Below are 19,978 nucleotides of genomic sequence, written 5' to 3'. Positions count from 1 at the left end.
TATTATTGAACTGAAAAGTCAAATGGAGTCTTTGTGGGTCAGACAATTTGCACCACTTTTGTGAAATGCATCCTGTTTCCTGGTATTCTAGAATTCATTCTTTGCCCCAGAGCAGTGGTGCACAGGTTCTCTGTGAGAGATGCTGACTAGTTTTAGGCTACCTACCTGGGCTGCATGTGGGTTCCGAATCACTCCCACCACCACCCCACCACCCCCTTGTGAATCTCCTATTTTAGCCAGGAAACTTATAAGGAAAAAAACACAGTTCACTATATCTGATCACACAGTCTGTATGGGTGACAGACCATCCGCAAGTCATGGCTGGATCTCTTCTAGACATCATCATTGATGCCATGAAAGTTCACATAGGATAAATCACTGGTAACTAAGTGGAATAGTTCATAGCCTTGTTACCAGAGACAAAAAATAAATGGAATGAGGGGATGGTCTGATGGTGTGGTGGGTATGGGAACTGGCTTTGACCCTAGCTTCCCTGTTTACTGCCTCTGAGAAGAATGAGTCCCCCAGACTCCCTTGCTCAGGAGAAATAGTCATTTTTATCTCTTTTTTAAAAAATTTAATTTATAAACAATCTTATTTTATATATCCATCCCAGTTCCCTGTCCCTCCCATCCTCCCATCCCCCACCCCCCATCCACTCCCCAGGGAGGGTATGGTCTTCCATGAGGGATCATCAAAGTCTGTCACATCATTTGGGAAAGGACCTAGGCCCTCCCCTGTGTATCTAGGCTGAAAGAGTATCCCTCCATTGGGAATGGGCTCCCAAAGTCCATTTGTGCACTAGGGATAAAAATAGTGGTTCCACTGCCAGAGGCCCCTTTGACTGCCCAAGCCTGACACCCACATTCAGGAGGCTTGGTTCAAGGTCCATGAGCTCCCACTTGGTCAGGTCAGCTGTTTCTTTGGGTTTCCCCAGCATGGTCTTGACCCCTTTGTTCATCAATCCTCCCTCTCTACAACTGGATTCCAGGAGTTTGATTCAGTGCTTAGCTGAGGATCTCTGCTTCTGCTTCCATCAGCCACTGGGTGAAGGCTCTAGGATGACATTTAAAGCAGTCATCAATCTCATTATAGGGGAAGAACATTTAAGGTAGCCTCTCCATTACTGCTTAGATTCTTAGTTGGGGTCATCCTTGTGGATCTCTGGATACTTCCCTAGTGCCAGATTTCTCTTTAAACCTATAAAGGCTCCCTCTGTTAAGGTATCTCTTTTCTTGTTCTCCTCTATTCTTCCCCAGGCTGAATCTTCCTGATCCCTCATATTTTTTATTTTAGCCATTTCTGACAGGTGTAAGATGGTATCTCAGAGTTGTTTTGATTTGCATTTCCCTGATGGCTAAGATATAGAGCAATTTCTTCAATGTCTTAGTAATTTGAAATTCCTCTATTGAAAATTCTCTGTTTAGTCCTATACCCCACTTTTTAATTGGATTATTTGGTGTTTTGGTAACTAGCTTATTGAATTCTTTGTCTAATTTGGAGATCAGCCCTCTGTCAGATGTGGGGTTGATGAAGATCTTTTCCCATTCTGTGGGCTGCTATTTTGTCTTAACTGTGTCCTTTGCCTTACAGAAGCTTCTCAGTTTCAGGAGGTCCCATTTATGAATTTTCACTCTGAGTGTCTGTGCTACTGGTGTTATATTCAGGAAGTAGTCTCCTGTACCAGTTATTTCAAGGATACCTCCCACTTTGTCTTCTAGGAGGTTAAGTGTGGTTGGGTTTATGTTGAGGTCTTTGATCCATTTGGACTTAAGTTTTATGCATGGTGATAGGTATGGATCCATCTGCAGACTTCTATATGCCAGCATCAAGTTATGCCAGCACCATTTGTTGAAGATGCTTTCTTTTTTCCATTGTATCATTTTAGCTTCTTTGTCAAAAATCAGGTGTTCGTAAGTGTGTGGATTAATATCAGGGTTTACAATTTGATTCCATTGGTCTACCTGTCTATTTTTGTGCCAATACCAAGCTGTTTTCATTACTATGGCTCTGTAGTAGAGTTTGAAGTCAGGGATGGTGATGTTCCAGAAGTTTCTTTATTGTATGGCTATCCTGTTTTTTTTTTTGTTTTTTCATAAAAATTGAGTATTGTTCTTGCAAAGTCCTGAAGAATTTTGCTGGGATTTTGATGGCGATTGCACATCAGAAAAACCATCCACCATGATCAAGTAGGCTTAATCCCAGGGATGCAGGGATGGTTCAACATAGGAAAATCTATCAATGTAAACTGCCATATAAACAAACTGAAAAAGAAAAACCACATGATCATCTCACTAGATGCTGAAAAAGCCTTTGACAAAATCTGACACCCCTTCATGATAAAGGTCTTGGAGCGATCGGGAATAATAGGAACATACCTAAATATAATAAAGGCAGTATTCAACCCAACAGCCAACATCAAACTAAATGGAGAGAAACTCAATGTGATTCCTCTAAAATTAGCAACAAGACAAGGCTGTCCACTTTCTCCATATCTCTTCTATATTGTACTTGAAGTTTTAGCTAGAGCAATAAGGCAACAAAAGGAGATCAAAGGGATACAAATTGGAAAGGAAGAAGTCAAACCTTCACTATTTGCAGATGATATGATAGTTTACATAAGTGACCCGAAAAACTCTACTAGGGAGCTCCTACAGCTGATAAACACCTTCAGCAACGTGGCAGGATACAATAACTCTACTATATATAGACAATTAATGGGCTGAGAAAGAAGACAGAGACAGATCACCCTTTCAAAAAGCCAAAAAAAAAAAAAAAAAAAAAAAAAACCTTAAAATATTTTGGGGTAACGCTAACCAAACAAGTGAAAGACCTTCATGACAAGAACTTTGAATCTTTAAAGAAAGAAATTAAAGAAGATACCAAAAAAAGGGAAAGATCTCCCATGCTCTTGGATAGGTAGGATCAACATAGTAAAAATGGCAGTCTTACCAAAGGAATAGTCATTACTACTAACACAAAGTTTCTCCTCCCTAAACAGTAGATTCTGACTTTGTGTTAGTCAAGACTATCCTGATGTCTATATTGTTGGGGTGTGTGTGGGTGTGGGGGGGGTTGGGGGGTGGGTGTGTATGTTGTAAGGGAGAGGAGAGGGAGCAGGGAGACGGACCTTTACAGCAAAACCCATTTGAAGTTCATAGCACCAAACTGGATGGAAGTAGAATAGATGGGCAGATTTAGCTAAAATTCTCTTCTATGTGCCAATTTATTGGCTGTATCAATTGTATTAAATAATTTTAGCATGTACACAAAAGCTATGTGCTTCCTTATTGCATTAAGTACTTGCAAGTACTTAACTGTGTACTTGGCACCAAGCATAGGAAGGTAAGAGCTCATAGAGCCTTATGGATCTGAGAAAACAGTACAAAGAAATTGGGCATCCCAGCAAGAGAGGGGGATTGGAGCTTAGTGATTGTTGGTTTGCTTGTTTTAAGGTAAGAAGTGACAAGAGGGAGAAGGACCTGGGATTGACATGTAAAATAATTTTCTTTCTAATAAATTAAATAAAATAAAGAAGTGACAAGGACTTAGAGAACGGTTAAGTTCTCAGAGAAGGCATCAAATGTGAAGAGTCTACAAAAGGGATGACGGGTGAGGAAAAAGCTCAGAATTTCAGATTCAGGCAGACAGAGAAGTTGGGTTTATACTGGGCCTAATGGTCAGGTCATGTGTGTTTACACTCATGTGCACACAAAAGTGTGTTAGTTGAACAAAGGGAAACTATAGATTTCTAAGTAAATTCTTAACAAAGGTTTAACTGAACTTGCTCCTGAGATTTGGATAGATAACCTGAGTGGGAAAGAAGTCAAGATTGTAATTAAAGTCCTGAGTCTAAACTGTAATGGTAACCGAGTGTGCTTGGGTGAGACCCATTTCCTTTGCCTCAAAGTCATTGCCTTCAATATAGGTAACTATATCTTCCTGTTCTCCACTAAGAATCTGGTGCCAAGTGGGCAAAAAGTAGGTACTGACGATCACTGAGCCCTCCACTAGAATACACTCCACTTCTTTCATTGGCACCAAAACACCAAGTGACAGTGGACTTGAGAGGATGCCTTGCATGTCTGAGTGAACCATCCTCTGGGCCAAAAGTGTAGGGAAGAAACACAGCCATTTTGTCTTTGCTACAGATTCTGTGGGTCTCAGTACCTAGTGCTCTGTGAACTATATAAGAAAACTGACTTTTCTATAATCCAGTCAGGTTTGTTTTTCTGTCAAAATATAACTTGTGTATCACAACATTACCCTTTTGAAAATATTCATTTGGTGCTGAAGAACTTCCCTAAGGATTGAGAGCACTTGGATTTCTTTCTGAGGATCCGGGTTTGGTTCCCAGTCTCTATGTATTTGATCACAACCACCTGTAGATCCATGGGGGGAGGGGTGACTCCCTCTTCTGCCCCTGTATACACAGGCACACATAAATAAAGAAAAAAACACTTTTCTTCCTATGGTAATTGAGTGACTTACAGTATGTTGTAACTAACTCACTAGACTGTGTATCTACTCTATAGCTATGTAGTTCCTAGATATGCAATATAAGTAAATCTACTAATTCCAAATGCAGTTGATGTTAATACATTCTTATTGCTATTAGTAATTAGTAGTAGTAGTAGTATTTTTGTCATAATTTTTTAACCTTTGGAAAGGATATACAGCAAAGAGCCATTTTGTACAGAATGAGCAGTCTGCAACAGACCTTAACATGGATCCTGCAGAGTTTCCTGCCGGCACAGGTGCCTGGGTGCAGCAAGTCTGCTGACACCAGCCTCAGCAGCATTACTTCCTGATGTAGCTAATATTCTCAGGGTGTCTTTCTTGGCCATTTCCTCTTGCTATACCAAAACAGCTAACACTGGGTAATTTATACAGGGACGGGGGTTGTTTTGATTTATTTGTTTTGTTTTGGCTCACAGTTATGGAAGTCTAACTTTCATTGCAATAGCATGTATTTAGTGTCTGCTAAGGGTATGTGGGAAAGCAGAAGGGCAAGGGCAAGACCAGCAAAGTGGTCACGATGAAAGTAGCAGGAGAGGGAACCTTACCTTCTAAGTTTGCTCTCAAGGTCACCAAAATATTTCCCTGAGACCTGGCATTAATTTACTCATTAGAGCTCTCCCATGAACAGTAGATCCTGCCACCAAACACTGCCACACTGAGGAGTTAATCCTCAACACAAGCTTGGTATGGAAATGCCTCTTCAGGTTATAGCAGAGTTAGAGAACAAAGGAATGTTCCTGCCAGGGATGGATAATAGAGCTAGTTGGCTTACCCACGTATACTCTGAGGCATTCTCCCAACCACCATAGTGGTCTTTGGCTTCCTTATTGAACCTCTGGATGCAGCCAGCCAGTCCCATTTTCCAACCTGCACCTGCTGTCCTCAGTACGAGACAGAAGCCTTCCTCCCTTGCCCCAGTGTCATGGAACAGCTAGCTCTGACTTCTACTTACCTTCTCATGCCTGGCCTGGTTTTCAAGTTTTCATGATGTGTTCTGATGTGATTGTCCCTGGAACTGTTGAGGCACAATGTTGGAGTCTCTACAGCATCAACATTTGGCCTATCACTGGAAACAAGGAAAGGGCCGGAATCACAGGCCACAGAACAAGGGAACCAGGGATGCTTCTGTAGTGCATCGGTGCACTTTGAGACAGAGTGTTAGGGATATATAGCTCTTTCCCCACAGTGATGAGCACCAGGGACAATAGTAGAAGCACTTGAGTGGCTCTAGATTCTCAGTGAGCTCAGTGATTGTTAAGTGTCTCCCATAAACATTTTATCTGAGAAGCTAGGCTAAACTAGTCATTGGCTGCTAAGCTTCCTGGCATGTGGGATGTCTTAGCCCTAGAAAAACACAAAGAGAAAATCTGATGCTTAACCGTTGCATTTGTGTTTTTAGTACTCATTTAGTACTCATGTATTTCTCCATAAACTCCTTTTTCATATTTAAATTGTAACTTGTTCATGCCTACATTTCTACCAGTGTTTCATGGGCTGCTGGTAGCTACCATCTGAGACTTTATTTTAGCAGCAACTCTGGCTGTCCTGATTTTTATTGACTTCTCTGTGGCTGCAGGTAGATCTGTCTCTTGACCTTCCCCTGTCTGATTACCTTATCCTGCTACTGTGGTCTTAGCCATGGGGCCTTGCTGATGCTTTCTGAGTCCTTCTCCTTCTGGTAGACTGAGGAGACACAAAAGAGCAGAGTTGTTCAGGCTTTGATATTGACCTCTTAGGTTTTCATCTGGGACTTTGTAATGAACATTCATTCAGTTGGGACCACCGGCATAGTGCTCTCAAAAAGCATCTCCTCATCCCCCACCATGGGCCACCCCAGGGAGCTGGAGGGACACTGTCAAGTGTCAGAGGCCCTTTGCCTCCTATTGCAAGTGGAAAATAGACCCCCTTTTGCCTCCTTTTCCAATCTGGAATTGTTATCGATCTCCTCTTGGGACCCCCTTCTCTTCTACTGATCACAAATCAGGAAGGGTCAGATTGGAAACCAAGAAGGAAGTTTAATACCTTTACCCTTAGAAATCTTTCTTAACCCGCCGGGCGTTGGTGGCGCACACCTTTAATCCCAGCACTCGGGAGGCAGAGGCAGGTGGATCTCTGTGAGTTCGAGGCCAGCCTGGTCTCCAGAGGAGTCCCAGGATAGGCTCCAAAGCTACACAGAGAAACCCTGTCTCGAAAAACCAAAAAAAGGAAGGAAGGAAGGGAGGGAGGGAAGGAGGGAGGGAGGGAGGGAGGGAGGGAGGAGGGAGGGAGGGAGGGAGGGAAGAAGAAATAAAGAGAAAGGAAGGAAGGAAGAAAGAGAAAGAAGAAAGAAAGAAAGAAAGAAATCTTCCTTAACCCATGCCCATTTGCACAGTTCTGCATTTCAAGCTGTAGTCTATGCGTCTCTCCATCTGTGACTTTTGCCAAGCTACTTAACCTCTCTGATCCACAGTTTTCTGTAATTTATAGAGACCAGCATTTCACAGTTGTTGCAAAGATGAAGTGAGGTCTTGTTTGATCCTCTTGTCAGATATCTCATTGTACTTCTAGTCTCCCGGCAGAGGTCATGTGCTTAATGTGCTACTGACTGTAGGATGCTAATAGACTGGACCAAGTAGATCTCTTTTCCTCCTCTTTTCCCCAGCCCAGTGTCCTGCCTGACACATGCTAATGTTCACTTAGTGAGACTTATGGACTTGTGAAAAAACACCACACAGTAGAGGCACAAAAGAGAATGCTTTTCCTTTTCCTCATGCTCAGTTCTCCATATACTGTGGTACTTCTGTGTACATAGCCCTACTTTAAGCCATCTCTAAATTAGTTATGATACCTAATGTAATGCCATGTAAATAGTTATTGTTCTGTCTTGTTGAGGAATGGTAACAAGAAAAAAATACACAGTATAGAGGCAGACCTAACTGCACAGCACAGAAACAAGATTACAAGCCAAATAATGCCAAGACAGAGAAAGACAGAGACAGACCAGGGTCCGTGAAGTGTTGGGCAGGCCACACTGGGCTGTGCTTCATACTTACTGTATCCACCTGGATTCAACCATGCTCAGTTTACAGCAACTTCAAGTTTTGCTTTTAAGAACTTTTTAGAATTTTATTTTTAGAGCATTTTTTGATCCACAATTGGTTAAGTCTTTGGATGTAGGACCTGTGGATGTGAGGGCTGACCTCGTTTTATTTTTCTCTGTGGACTCTACACATCACCTTCTGGTACTGTTTCCCTCTTTGGGTTGGCAGCCAGAGGGTTCCGAAATCAATTTGTAGCCATCAGCAAAAGTCACAGCATGAAACTCAGATACTAGCATCACTATGGCTTCTGTTGTTCCCTTGGCAGCTATTTTTTTTTCTTTTTTTCCTTTCTTTTTTTTTTCCTTCTTTTTTCTTCTTTTTATCCTCTCACTGAGGGTTTCTCTGTGTAGCACTGGCTGTCCTAGAACTTGCTCTGTAGACCAGGCTGACCTTTAGCGCAGAGAGATCTGCCTGCCTCTGTCTCCTAAGTGCTGGGATTAAGCTATTCCTTTTCTTACTTTGGAGACTATTGAACATATTTGTATAAATTGTTTTAGATAACTGTTTAGAAGATGATCAGGGCTCAGGATTGTTTACCAGGTTAAGTATTTGCCATTCAAGCATGAAGACTGTATTCCAGATCCCCTGAACCCAAATAAATACCCAACAAACATGGAAGAACACCTGTAATTGCAGCCCCAAGAAGACAAAAACTGGGGAATCCCTGGGTGGACTGGTCAAATTAGCTCAATTGGCAAACTCTGGAATCCATTGAGAGACTAATGGGTTGAAAAAGGTAGAAAGCAATTGAGGGAGACACTCAACAGCAACCTCAGGTATACACATGGGTACATACACATAGTTTACACATATAAAGTTGAAAGTAACAGTCAATTCTAGTTAGTAAGGTAACCTTTTGTTGTTGTTAAATGTAGAATAAGGGTTAAGTCTTTTATTTATTTTTATTTTTTATGTACATTGGTGTTTTGTCTACATGTATGTCTGTGTGAGGGTGTCGAATCCCCTGGAACTAGAATTGCAGACAGTTGTGAGCTACCATGTGGGTGCTGGGAATTAAACCCAGGTCCTCTGGAAGAGCAGTCAGTGCTGTTAACCTCTGAGTCATCATCTCTCTAGCCCTGGTTTAATCATTCTTAAGTAGTGAAAGAGACCATAGAAAATAAGGGTTAGGGTGTTATTACTGTTCACAGAGTGATTGTGGGTGAATTTCTGAGAATTCCTTTTAAATCTATAAAACAGTAGTATCAGTTGGATGATTTGAGAATTCCCATATAATCTCTGGTATCTGGTGTGTGCTCTGTGCTCGGCTTTCCAGCTGTCTTTGTTCTCCCTACTCTCCACATTGTACCACTGTGCTCACGAAGAAAGAGTCCCATGTTATTGTCGCTGACATCAAGAGGAACATGCTGACTTGTATGTGATCTAGCCTCAGTGGGGAGCCAGGCCCAGACTTGTCACAGGGAAAGGGTGAGAGCACTAGGGTAATCTGAGAAGGGGCAGCCTGGACTCTGTGGGTCTTTAGGCAAGAGAGGGACAGGACATGCCTGAGGGTTCAGAGGCCATTTGAGACTAGAGGGTTCCTTTGATGGAAGGGCATTAGAGAAAAGTATGTAGACACATTGGGGAATGGGGGGGGGGCATGACACCACCACAGGCTAGTGTCAGGAAGTAGGCTGGAGGAGGTCATCCTCCCTTTGCCAGTTTCTCTCCCTTAGTAATGCCATTATTTGTCTCCTGGGACATGATGAACCTGTGTTACTTCAGTCTAGGTCATGTAGCTTCCAATCTCAGTTCTGCTGCTGTCTACCTACATGACCTCAGCTTCTTCCTAAGATGCTTTTTTTCTGAGCTTTGGCTTTCGTGGTCACTCATTATCATGAGGATATACTGTAGGATATACTGCCAGGCCTTAGCCTCACTCTGAATCAGTACACACAGTCAGCTAATAATGACTGCTTTGTCAGTTTTCTGTGCTACCCTGACCACCATGGTAGGTTGAAAAGGCATCACTCTGTTACTTTCAGAAGACCAGAGCTGTAGTGATTAATGTTCTTCAACAAGATGAGCTATATAGTCTCTGTTCTGGTCCATTCTCCATCTTTGTCCTTTGACCTCTCTAATAAAGCCAGGCCTCTTTATTTAGGGAAGAATTTAAAACTGTAAGGCAAGTTATGTTTATACTTTTGTCTGTTTGAAAACAAGAAAGAAAGGGAAAGCTTGAGTGAATGAGACCTCTTTCAAGTCTTTACTTGCCTTTTAAAAATAGCAAACTGAGGGCAGCCTCATGAGTCCATGAGTCCATTTGCCTGAGAAGAGCATTGGGAATGAAAGTGGCAAACCTCTTGAGAGCAAAGGTAGCTGTGTCACATAGAAAAGATGAAGCTGACTGAGTGGTTTATGGGGACTGGAGGGGGAGAGTGGGATTCCTAAATCCCTGGGCTGTCCCAAGCTGTATTTCTTCCTGGTGTCTAGGCAGATAGGCTTACCTGGGTTGGGCTTTCCTCCCCAGCCACCCCTCCCCCATTGTCTGGGGAGCTGTGTGCTGTGTGTTTGAGCAGCCAGTGTTCCTTTATTCCACCTGCCTCATTTCCAATTAGTAACAGCTCACCTCAGGGGAACATAATTAAGAGGGCTCTGGTTATCTGGGGGAAAGGAATTAAACAAATTGTGAAAGTACAGTAATAATGAATGGGATAGCAGGACCATTAATGAGTCTGCAGTCTATGTGAGTGCCTGTTCTGGGAGGATGGATGTGCCTGGATGAAGTGTGCTATCTGTCCCAGGCTGAAGTCCATAGCAGGGTAGTTGGAGAGCCTCTTGGGTACCTACACATTCCCTTTGACCTTAGTATGGAGAAGGTGTCAGCACGACACCACAAGCACATCCTGGCTTGAGCTTCCCAGCTGTGTGACCTTGACAAGTTGCTCCACCTTTCAGAGTGTGTTTCCTCACCAAGAATGAGGATAATAGCACCGTCTTGCAGAGTTGCCTTGAGAATTGTGTATGCAATGCATGAAAGTGGCTGGGTTATAGTCACTTAATAATATCAGTTCCTTTCTCCCTTAGGATTCAAAATAAAGATACCTGTCAGGTAAAGGTCATTATATTGTCATTGCCTTGACACCAGCAATGAAGGAAAGAAAGAAGAAAGAGTAGGCTGTGCTCTCCCAGAATATAACTGAGAAAGTCAGGTAGTATAGTAATTCCCAGAGAACAAAGGGCCAGTGTAGACGTTCCCTATTCTGCTATTCAGAGATGAACAATGGCATCCCACAATCACTGTCAGCCACACAGCAGTTGTGACACAGTTATCATGCCCACCTATGCACGAACTTGGTCATAACTGCTAATATTGTGATTGCTTTAATTTAATTATGAGTGTTGTTGGTTTTGTGTGTGTTGTGTTAATTGTCATTTAAATTATCTTCAAAATGGCACTGAAATCTGCCTTGGACTCTAAAGACCTGGGAATGTTACATAGAAGCCAGGTGCAGTTGCTGTTAGTGAGGCAAGATCATTTGTTCTAAAGAGCAGCAAGCAAGCTGGAAAGTGCTCCTAGTGTAGTGGGGGACATATGGACACTGATGACTTGGATAAAGAAAATTATTCAAATAAGTAGGCCTTGAAATGTGACATTTGTAGGAGTAGGTGGCCAAATTTATTTTGCCATATTTTTTCTTTTAATGTGTGCCTGGGAGTGAGAAAGGGGCATTTAAATGTGCCATTCTAAATGGTCAGAAAGCAGCAAATCCCTGATTCCTTGTGGTGTGTGTGTGTGTGTGTGTGTGTGTGTGTGTGTGTGTGTGTGTGTGTGTGTGTGTGTGTATGGGCCTCTGGGAGAAAGTGATCCAAAATTCTGCTGAACAGTGGAGTGCACAGGTGCCAAGAGTGTGTGCCGACAGTATGGCTGTGTAGGGGTGACAGGAGTTAGATCTCCTAATGCTCATGGAATGTCCACTCACTGGTGGCCTGCCCATTAGGACCTAGGATGAACAAGAAAACATTGACTGGGCTGCGCATGATCCCAGTACTCATGAAGCTGACACAGAAGGATTCCCGTGAGTTTACAGCCATCCTGAAATATACAATGAGACCATCACAAACAATGGGAGGGAGGGAGGGAGGGAGGGAGGAAGGGGGAGAGAGAGAGAGAGAGAGAGAGAGAGAGAGAGAGAGAGAGAGAGAGGGAGGGAGGGAGGGAGGAGGGGGGAGAAGAGGGAGGGAGGAGGGAGGAGGGGGAGGGAGGGAGGGAGGGAGGGAGGGAGGGAGGGGGAGAGAGAGAGGGGGGGGAAGAGAGAGAGAGGGAGGGGAGAGAGAGAGAGGGAGGGAGGGAGGGGAGGGAGGGAGGGAGGGAGGGAGGGAGGGAGAGGGAGGGAGAGGGAGAGAGACCATTGAGAGAGAGGAGAGGCAGTGTAGGGGTGCCAGTCACCATGGATCTGGAGAGAACCCCTTTGGACTTCACTGTCTCTTACTGAGTGTCCATCAGTGCTGCTCCATGCTGTGCATCTTATGGACTGTTTCCAGTGCTTGCGTAATTCTGAAAGGGCTATATGGTGCCCACAATGGCCTTTTGGAAACACCTGGCTAGGATATAGCAAAGGGTAAATGAAAATCAGTCCAGCCCTTTAGATAACAATCTCTGTCTGGGAATTCAAATTGTACTACATATGCAGTTGTTTGTTTGCTTTCATTATGATGTTCCTTATGTTAATGGAAAATTAGAAGCAACTTACTGTCTAATTCCAGGATTGGATTCAATTATGGTCCACCCTGCTAAGTAGAATATTATTCAGCCTTTAAAATAAAAGTTATAGAGTGATATGGAAAACATTAGTGTGAAAAGTGAGAGAACAATAAAATACACAAAATTTATTTCAAAGATATGAAACCATTACTTAAAGTTAATATTAGAAACGATGAGCCAAAAATAAAGAGTAGTTATGTTAGATGGTTTAATCATGGGCAGGTGGGTTGCCTCCCAAAGAAAAAAGTCTCCAAGAAAATGTATAAGTAGCTGCAATAATTGAGTTATAGAGAGAATAGAAATTACATTCAGAACATACCTAGAATTACCCACTTATGTACTTGCCACATTGAGACATTAAAGAGGTGGCTTCCTTTTTCTTTCTTCCCCCACCCCCACTTAGAATTTGTAATTACATATTTTCAGAGCAAAAAAAAAAAATGTAGATTCTGGGAAGCATTTGAGGTGTTGGAAGCCAGTGATAACAATAGATGAAAAATAAATGAAGCTATTTGTCCAGATTCACTTTCCTGCAAAGCACAAAGCTGCGCAGATGCAGAATGCATGTTCTTTAAATGTTGTTAAATACAGACTGTGCAGGCCTAACAGTGCTTGGCAACAAACCTGCTTTTCTAGAATACACCATAATTACTCAAAGCCTACCTAGCAGTGTCAAAGAATGAGACTTTCTCTGTCCCTTCTGGCATCTCAAAGTCACTTTCATAAGTCTTCCCTCATCTCTGTCAGACTTTCATGTACACTAAAGGAGCACTGTGTTAAAACCTACACATTCCAGTTTCTAGAGAATGTTTCCTCTTTAGAGAACAGTCTGCAGTTAAATTACACCAAGGGCTTTGGCTGTTGGATTTATTTTCACTTTTTTCTCACAGTTGTTTGACTCTGTTTGCTAATGCACTTGTTGGGATTTTGATTCTGAAATTCTATTTGAAACACGTGGTCACTGGTCAGTTATGTGCTTAAATGTAAGACCGGGGAAGTCAATAAGATTTAGTTAAATATTATAGGCTTGTGCTTCTCTCCTGTGTCAGCCCATGCTCTGGACACATTAATGAGTGGCCATTCTTTTCTTTCTGGAATTTTGCACTCTTCCTGCTTCCTTTCATTACATTAGGCAAAGTTCCACTAGATGAGACATTTTGCAGTCTTAAGACTTCCTGCCGAGGTTCAGACTTTGTATTTTTGACATTGAAGCTGTCGTGTTTCTGAAGCTAGTTAATTAGAAACACATTCATTTTGGTGTACACTGGAGAAAGCTCAGGCAGCAAAGCCAGGCACACTGGGAAGCTGGGACATCTGTGGGGGTGGCAGCTAAGCTAATGGCTTACAGTTTGGGGGCAAAAATATAGCAGGGCATTTCTTTGCCTCTCAAAGCAAAGAGAAGCTGCATGTACCCCACAGGTACCTTGAAGGGGGAAAAAAGATGGAAGAAGGTGCTAGAAGAAAAGACAGCTCTGTTTCTCTCCACTGTAGTTTGTTTGTACAGTTCTTTCTTTGGCTGTTATCAAATATGAAGTCTTCTAGAAGAGTAGTTCTCAGACTGTACAGCTAATATTCAAGTCTGTCTTCCAGGATCCTGAGATACATGACTGCTGAAATCTGTAATGAGGACATTTTGTATTCTAAAGGATAGTTTTTGCTTGAAGAATTTATTTGTTGAATTGTAATGATGGAATTGCAAGTTTTCTTCTTTTTTGAATGTTTGAAAGGTTTTTAAGCTTGCATCTAATGTCTAAGAACCTTAGTTGCCTCTCCACCTATTTCCAGATGCAGCATGAGCTCCTGGTTTGCAGTCACCCCTGCCTCATTGTTTCCCCAGGTCTATACCCACTATGTAGATCCTTGTCCCTCCACTGTGACTCGCACAGCTGTCCCTAAGTGAAAGTACCTGGACAGCCCAGTCTAAGCCAAGTGTCTTGCCTCTAATTTCATTGAAAACTAGCTCCTGCTGGTGTTGTAGGATATATGACATACTTGGAAAGACAGCCAGGAAAGTTGCCAATTATTTCTGTCCTCCATGCTTCCTGCCCTTCTTCTACTCCCAAGGAAGACAAGGTGTGTTTAGCAACCTGGGACCAAGTCACTGTCAGCCTGGGCTTACTGTTTGCTTGGCTATGTGTCACTAGATAAGTGTTTTAGCCTCTTTTTGTCAATTTTCTCTTTTGTAGAATAGGGGTTATTATGTGGGTTAGAAAAGATGACTTCATATAAGCACTATCACATTTATCACCAGAGAGAAACATCATAACTCAGTATATGTATGTACACACACACACACACACACACACACACACACACACACACACTCACTCCTGAAAATGAAGGAAGGACCAGCTACTACAGAATGCCCAATTTTAGGACCTCTGTATTTACTTGTCTCTGCTCTGCAAAGGAAGCAGACAGTGGAGGCCTCTATTGTCCAGTAGCCCAGATGCATGTGTGTTGTGGCATTCTCTCCTTCATTGTGGAACATAGCTGGTAAGAAAGGAGTGATTCTTTGAAAGCTATTGTCTCTCTATGCAACCTTCACTTATTTTCCATTATGATTGTTGAGTTCAGTAAGTATCAGGACCTCTGTACTGTGTGTGTTTATCTCCTTCTAGTAACAGTAGTTGAGGTTGAGCCAAGAATCCCATATAAAGATAAAGCGACTGAGGCCGGAAAGCTGCCTACCTACTGTTTGGGGTTGGTAGCTGACACCAAGGTTGATGCTCTTCCTGCTAGCTGTGCCGTTCCCAGTGCTGCCTGCATTTTTAAATTCTTTGACATTTCTAGGCTTGGAAACAAAATGTCACATTAAGATTTTTGTTGTGAAAGGAAATGTAACTGTGCATACGTTTATTAAAACAGCTTTTCTCTAAATAGTGAGCCATCTGTAATTTTCTGTCGGAAGCAACAGACATTAAAGCAGCTGTGTGTCTGTTTCTCTTCGCAGTGCTCCCATGCCCTACCTCATAGGAGTCCATTTCAGTCTAATGGAGGTAAGTGAGCTCTGTCCTCCCCAGTCCCTCATGTGAGCTTTGGTTTCGCTTTGTGTCGCAGGAAAAGGGGATCTCAAGATGTGCAGCTCTGCATACAGGAGAGGCTGAAGCAACTGCTCATGCGCATCCCTCCCCCGTCCTTTGCAATGCACAGACTCTATCCATTAATCTAGACCCTTCCAACTGACTCCTGTATTCTGGGCTTTTCTGCTGTAGTTGTAGATGGTGGGTTTTTCCTGGGTACATAGGGAGGGTAAGAAGGTAGGAGGAGAGGTCCCCTTTGGGTTTTGATAAGGGAAGGAAAAGGGTCTGTTTTTCATAACAACATTTATTCTGAATCGCTGTAATAGTGTTACAGTTTCATGGTAGAAATATTATACAAATGCTTTTTAGAAGTTATAAAGTTAAAATTATCCACATTGCCATTATTCCAGAATGAACTACTGTTAGCATTTTACTATTCTTCCATTTAGTCTTTATCCTATATGCATGTATTTCATATAATGTTATGTCTTTACATATCAGAGTTATGTTGTGAGAATCCCTGCCTTTTTATCTACCCTCAGTAACAGCAGTCTTCCATTTGTCCCCCGTCATTCCTACAACTTAACCACTTTTCTGCCGTTGAGCACTTAGGTTGCTGGGTGATTGTTTTCACTATTATAAATAGCACTTCAGCAAACATCTTTATGTATAAGGCTTTATCTGCATTTTATATCTGTATTGTTTCCCTAGTGCAGAATCCCTAAAGCAGAAATGCTTGGTCAAAGCTGTGAGTCTGCTGTCAGATTGCTTTCCGTGTGGCTGTACCAATCCAACAGTGGCACTTTCAATGAACTTTTTGGGCTTTTGTTTGTGCCCTTGGTTTATAGACTTGACCTCCAGGCTTTGATTCCTCAGCAAAGGACAGACATTTGCACTGCCCAGAGCAGGATGGGGCTGCTCAGCTTGTCTGTGTGGCACAGTGTGGGCTCTGAGAGGAAGTCTCTAGCCACGCCTGCCATGGTGCTTAGTGTGTCTTAAAGGAAGTGCGACTTCTCTTCTGCTTCTTTCAGTTCTCGTCGACTAGGACCACCTGCTTCGCCACTAACTGTTGCACGCTCTGCTATTGTGCTTACGAAAATGAAATGAGTTGGTTATCAAAAAACCTGTTTGTTTGACATTGAGAATCTTGATCAAAATAGACCACAGAAATCTGCTCAAATTTCTAATTTGACAGGACGGCCATGTGGCTCTTACATTCTGTTAACAGTCCCTCCCTGTCATCACCCAGCCCTAAGCACATACAGTACACAGTTTATGGACTATCTTAGATGATGTATTTAGATCAGACTGAAAAAATTGCTTGTGTGTTTTACCTTTGTTAAGTGTGGGAATCTATTCAAAGTGCCCATACAAAAAATTAAAAGTAAATCCTTTCTAATGGACCTTGCATGCCAACTGCTTTAGAGTTTAAATCACTAAAGACTATTGGGTCTATCAGCGTCCTCGGTCCCTCCTGCCTTCCAGTCTGCTCCATCCCAGGCTTTTCCAGACCCTTCTTGTGTCGCAGTACCTTCAGCATTCTCCAAAGTATCTGGTCTTGGCTTCCTCTCCTTCTCCACATGCCCTCAAGTCATCTTGCTTGAGGCTCTTTCTTCAGCACTGGGTCAAAGTCAGTGGTGCTGCTCTGTGATTATAACACTGCTCTGCTTTGCCTCTCTGGATTTATGTCCAAATTTAAGCACCCACTGAATTGCTTTCCCTAACGGTTTATTATGTATATGCCTGTTTGGGCATACACATGCAGACACACATTCTGAGCAACCAGTTTCTTTCTGATGTTCCTGGTCCCTTGAAAGGTATTGCCTGCAGATATCCCAAACTTGGGGCACACCAAGCTTTCTCGATAAATACTCTTGTCTCTATATAAAGCATCTCTAATCTCGTTCCCTTCTCACTGCCTTCCTTGGCTTTTTTCCTTAGCTTTCTTGGATTCTTACAAAGCCCAATTCACTGATTTGATAGCAAAATGTGAGCCTTGTATGTTCCAAGCACTGTGCTCAGTCTTAGAGATACAAAAATGAGACAAGGGCTCAGTCAGTGGGTGGCCAGGTGTGGCCACTAGAGAGCACCTTCCATTCTCATTCTGCATTGCTCCCAAGTTCCCCATGGCTTCTCCACTGCTGTCAAGGCCTCTGCCCCATCACTGTAAGAACACATATGAGCCAGTGCTTGGACTAAATAGATCCTACAGGTAGTCCTGCCCTTCTCTGCCTCTTCCAAGAAGTGCTCTATCTTGTTCATCTTTCATTGGTGAAATCTCTTACTCTGAACAGTAGCTGTTTGTTTGTATGCCCCACAGTGTGTCCCTCTGGAGCATGAATCTCATGGGAGCAAAGACAACACCATCATCTTTGGTGTCTATAGCTTCTTTAGTAGGATACCAAACAGATGATGTTGTCTGAACCACAACTTTTGGAGAAGGGTGAAGTTAATGCTTGAGGAGCTGTAACTGAGCACATTTTAAAGCTCTCCAACAGGCATCACTGTTTGCAAGTCACTAGTGTCATTATCACTCATAAAAAGCCAAGCCATTGGCACCTAACCCTTGCACTATTGGGTACAGAGACCTCAAGATCATGGAGCTTGCTGGTCTCTAGCCTATCTTTATGTTATGTGAGAGACCCTGTCTCAGAAGAATAAGGTAGAAAATGATTGAGCACATCCACGCATACTGTCAAAAGAGAGGTTTGAAAAACATTTTTTCACCTTATTTGACTTTAAGTAATACAGAAAAGGCTCTTTTCTGTGGCAAAGCATACAGTGCAGTATGTACTGGAATTTGAAGCGCTTGGGTGAACAGGTGAGAGTCTGTCTGTCCAGCCTGTCGAGGGTTTGGGTGAGAAGGTTCAGAAGCAGTGCCCCTGCTGTGCTGAACTCTTGGCGTGGTCTTGGGGGAAAAAAAAAATAAAAAAATAAAAACATGGAAGTTGTTCCATAGTTTTCTGAACAAGAGTAACAAAACTGTTTGCTGTGGGCATGGGTGTTGCCCTCTACCCCACCACCAAATATTAAAATTCTTTCTCTGAGTCTACTGAACCTCAGTTTAGGCTCAGGGCTGCCTTGTGCTTGCTTGCTGAGCTCACATGGCTCTGATATAGCCTTCAGTGCTGCAGCCGTGTCCTGAGATTTTCCTGTAGGTATCCAATGCCTGGTGAGGAGTGTGGATCCGCAGCCGAGAAGCTATGAAAGGAGGGGCTGGGGAGGCCCAGATCCTCTCTACACTAGTTTTCTTACTGGCAATTCAGCAAAAGGCTTATTTTTGACTGGCTTGTTATTTTTTCTTGAAAGCTATAGGCACCTTATTATGCCTTTGCATATGTGCCAGGATTTTTTAAACTTCAAATGAATGTGGCAGATGTTCATAAAAGTTTAGAAAAAGCTACCATAGGAAGACTTTTTAACCATTTTTATGACACTCAAATTTGTGCACAAAAAGAAACATAAATTATAACCTAGTATTCTCTTTGGAAGGAAGGTTATTTTGAGGATGGACCTACTTCTAGTCTTCAAGCGAGCAAGATGCTATTGCTGTTTGCTAAATGGTAACCTTGTCACTATAAAGAGTCCACTTTTCTTCCAAAGTGACAAGTTTGTAGCTGTTCTTCTTTCTTCTCCCTCCTTCTGCCTCTTGATATTCTTTCTCTCAGTTAAGCAATTGGAGGCTAGTGGCAAATGAGCAGAATAGCCGAGGGTATTGGCATAGGCCTAACTGCTTCTTGGAGAGAATGATCATGTTAGTTGGCAGCTAGGAAATCCCAAAACATGGCCAGATTACACACTGACTATTTCCTTTCATTCAACTGATCTCAATTTAGTTCAAGACACATTTATTCAGTCCCCCTTCTGTGCCATATCTGGTAGCAGGTGCCAGGTCATGTCTTGTAGATGGTGCTTCTGCTGTTTGTAAATGAAGAGTTTCCTCACATGCTTCAAAACAGTGCTCTGTACAAACCTTAGAGTAACGTGGGGAGGAGGTGCATCTAGAAGGTGTTTTATGTCACTCTTCTTCGTAGAATAGTCAGGAAAGTGGAGGGAAAGGTGATAACAATGACATGTTTTTGAAGACAGACTCAGACTAGCCTGTAATTAAGACCCTGCTGCATGTATGCAGAGGCGAGATATTTGCAATGTGGAGTCTAGCTTTCCTACTTCCTGCTCAGGTGATCTTGGAAGAAAATCTCAACTGATGAGCCTCTTGTTTTCTTACCTGCAAACTGAGCATAAGTGCCGAGTCCCTGTGTGGAATCATTGCAAAGATCTGGTGAGACAGGATAGTGCCCAGCACATAAAGCACTCCACAGAATCAGTAGCCATGGCTGCTTCTCTTTGTTCAGTACCCTTAAAGTCATTTTTATTGCTAAGTTGGTAGCTCTGAAATAATGATATGGGAATTCAGGTTCCCCAGAGAAACAGTCTTAGCAAAATTGGCTTACACCTGCCTGTTGTCCCCTGGTTCATATTCTCCCAGGGTTGGGAATTTGTGTGATTTATTCAGTGTCCTTCCAGACTCCTGCCTGACCATATCCTTGCATTTGGCTGTTATGTTCCCACCCTCACCCCCCACCCCCGGAAAAGCTCTGGCACTACATTATGGCTCTGTGTAAGGGCTGGATTCCTTGAACTCCCAG

The 19,978-nt window shown here is 42.7% G+C and overlaps 1 protein-coding gene across 1 annotated transcript in view; it reads left to right on the top strand.

Moving 5' to 3' along the window:
- Positions 1-19,978, top strand: part of Dennd1a (DENN domain containing 1A) — a 1,920,886-nt gene that overhangs the window by 313,935 nt on the left and 1,586,973 nt on the right. Inside the window, 1 exon segment of the mRNA XM_035446997.1 lies at positions 15,260-15,305. Coding sequence (XP_035302888.1) covers positions 15,260-15,305 — 46 coding nt within the window.

Source organism: Cricetulus griseus, chromosome 6 (assembly GCF_003668045.3).
Source record: "Cricetulus griseus strain 17A/GY chromosome 6, alternate assembly CriGri-PICRH-1.0, whole genome shotgun sequence".
Lineage (NCBI taxonomy): Eukaryota > Metazoa > Chordata > Mammalia > Rodentia > Cricetidae > Cricetulus > Cricetulus griseus.
Note: the sequence above shows the minus strand (reverse complement) of the source record. Positions and strands in the feature narration are given on the sequence as shown.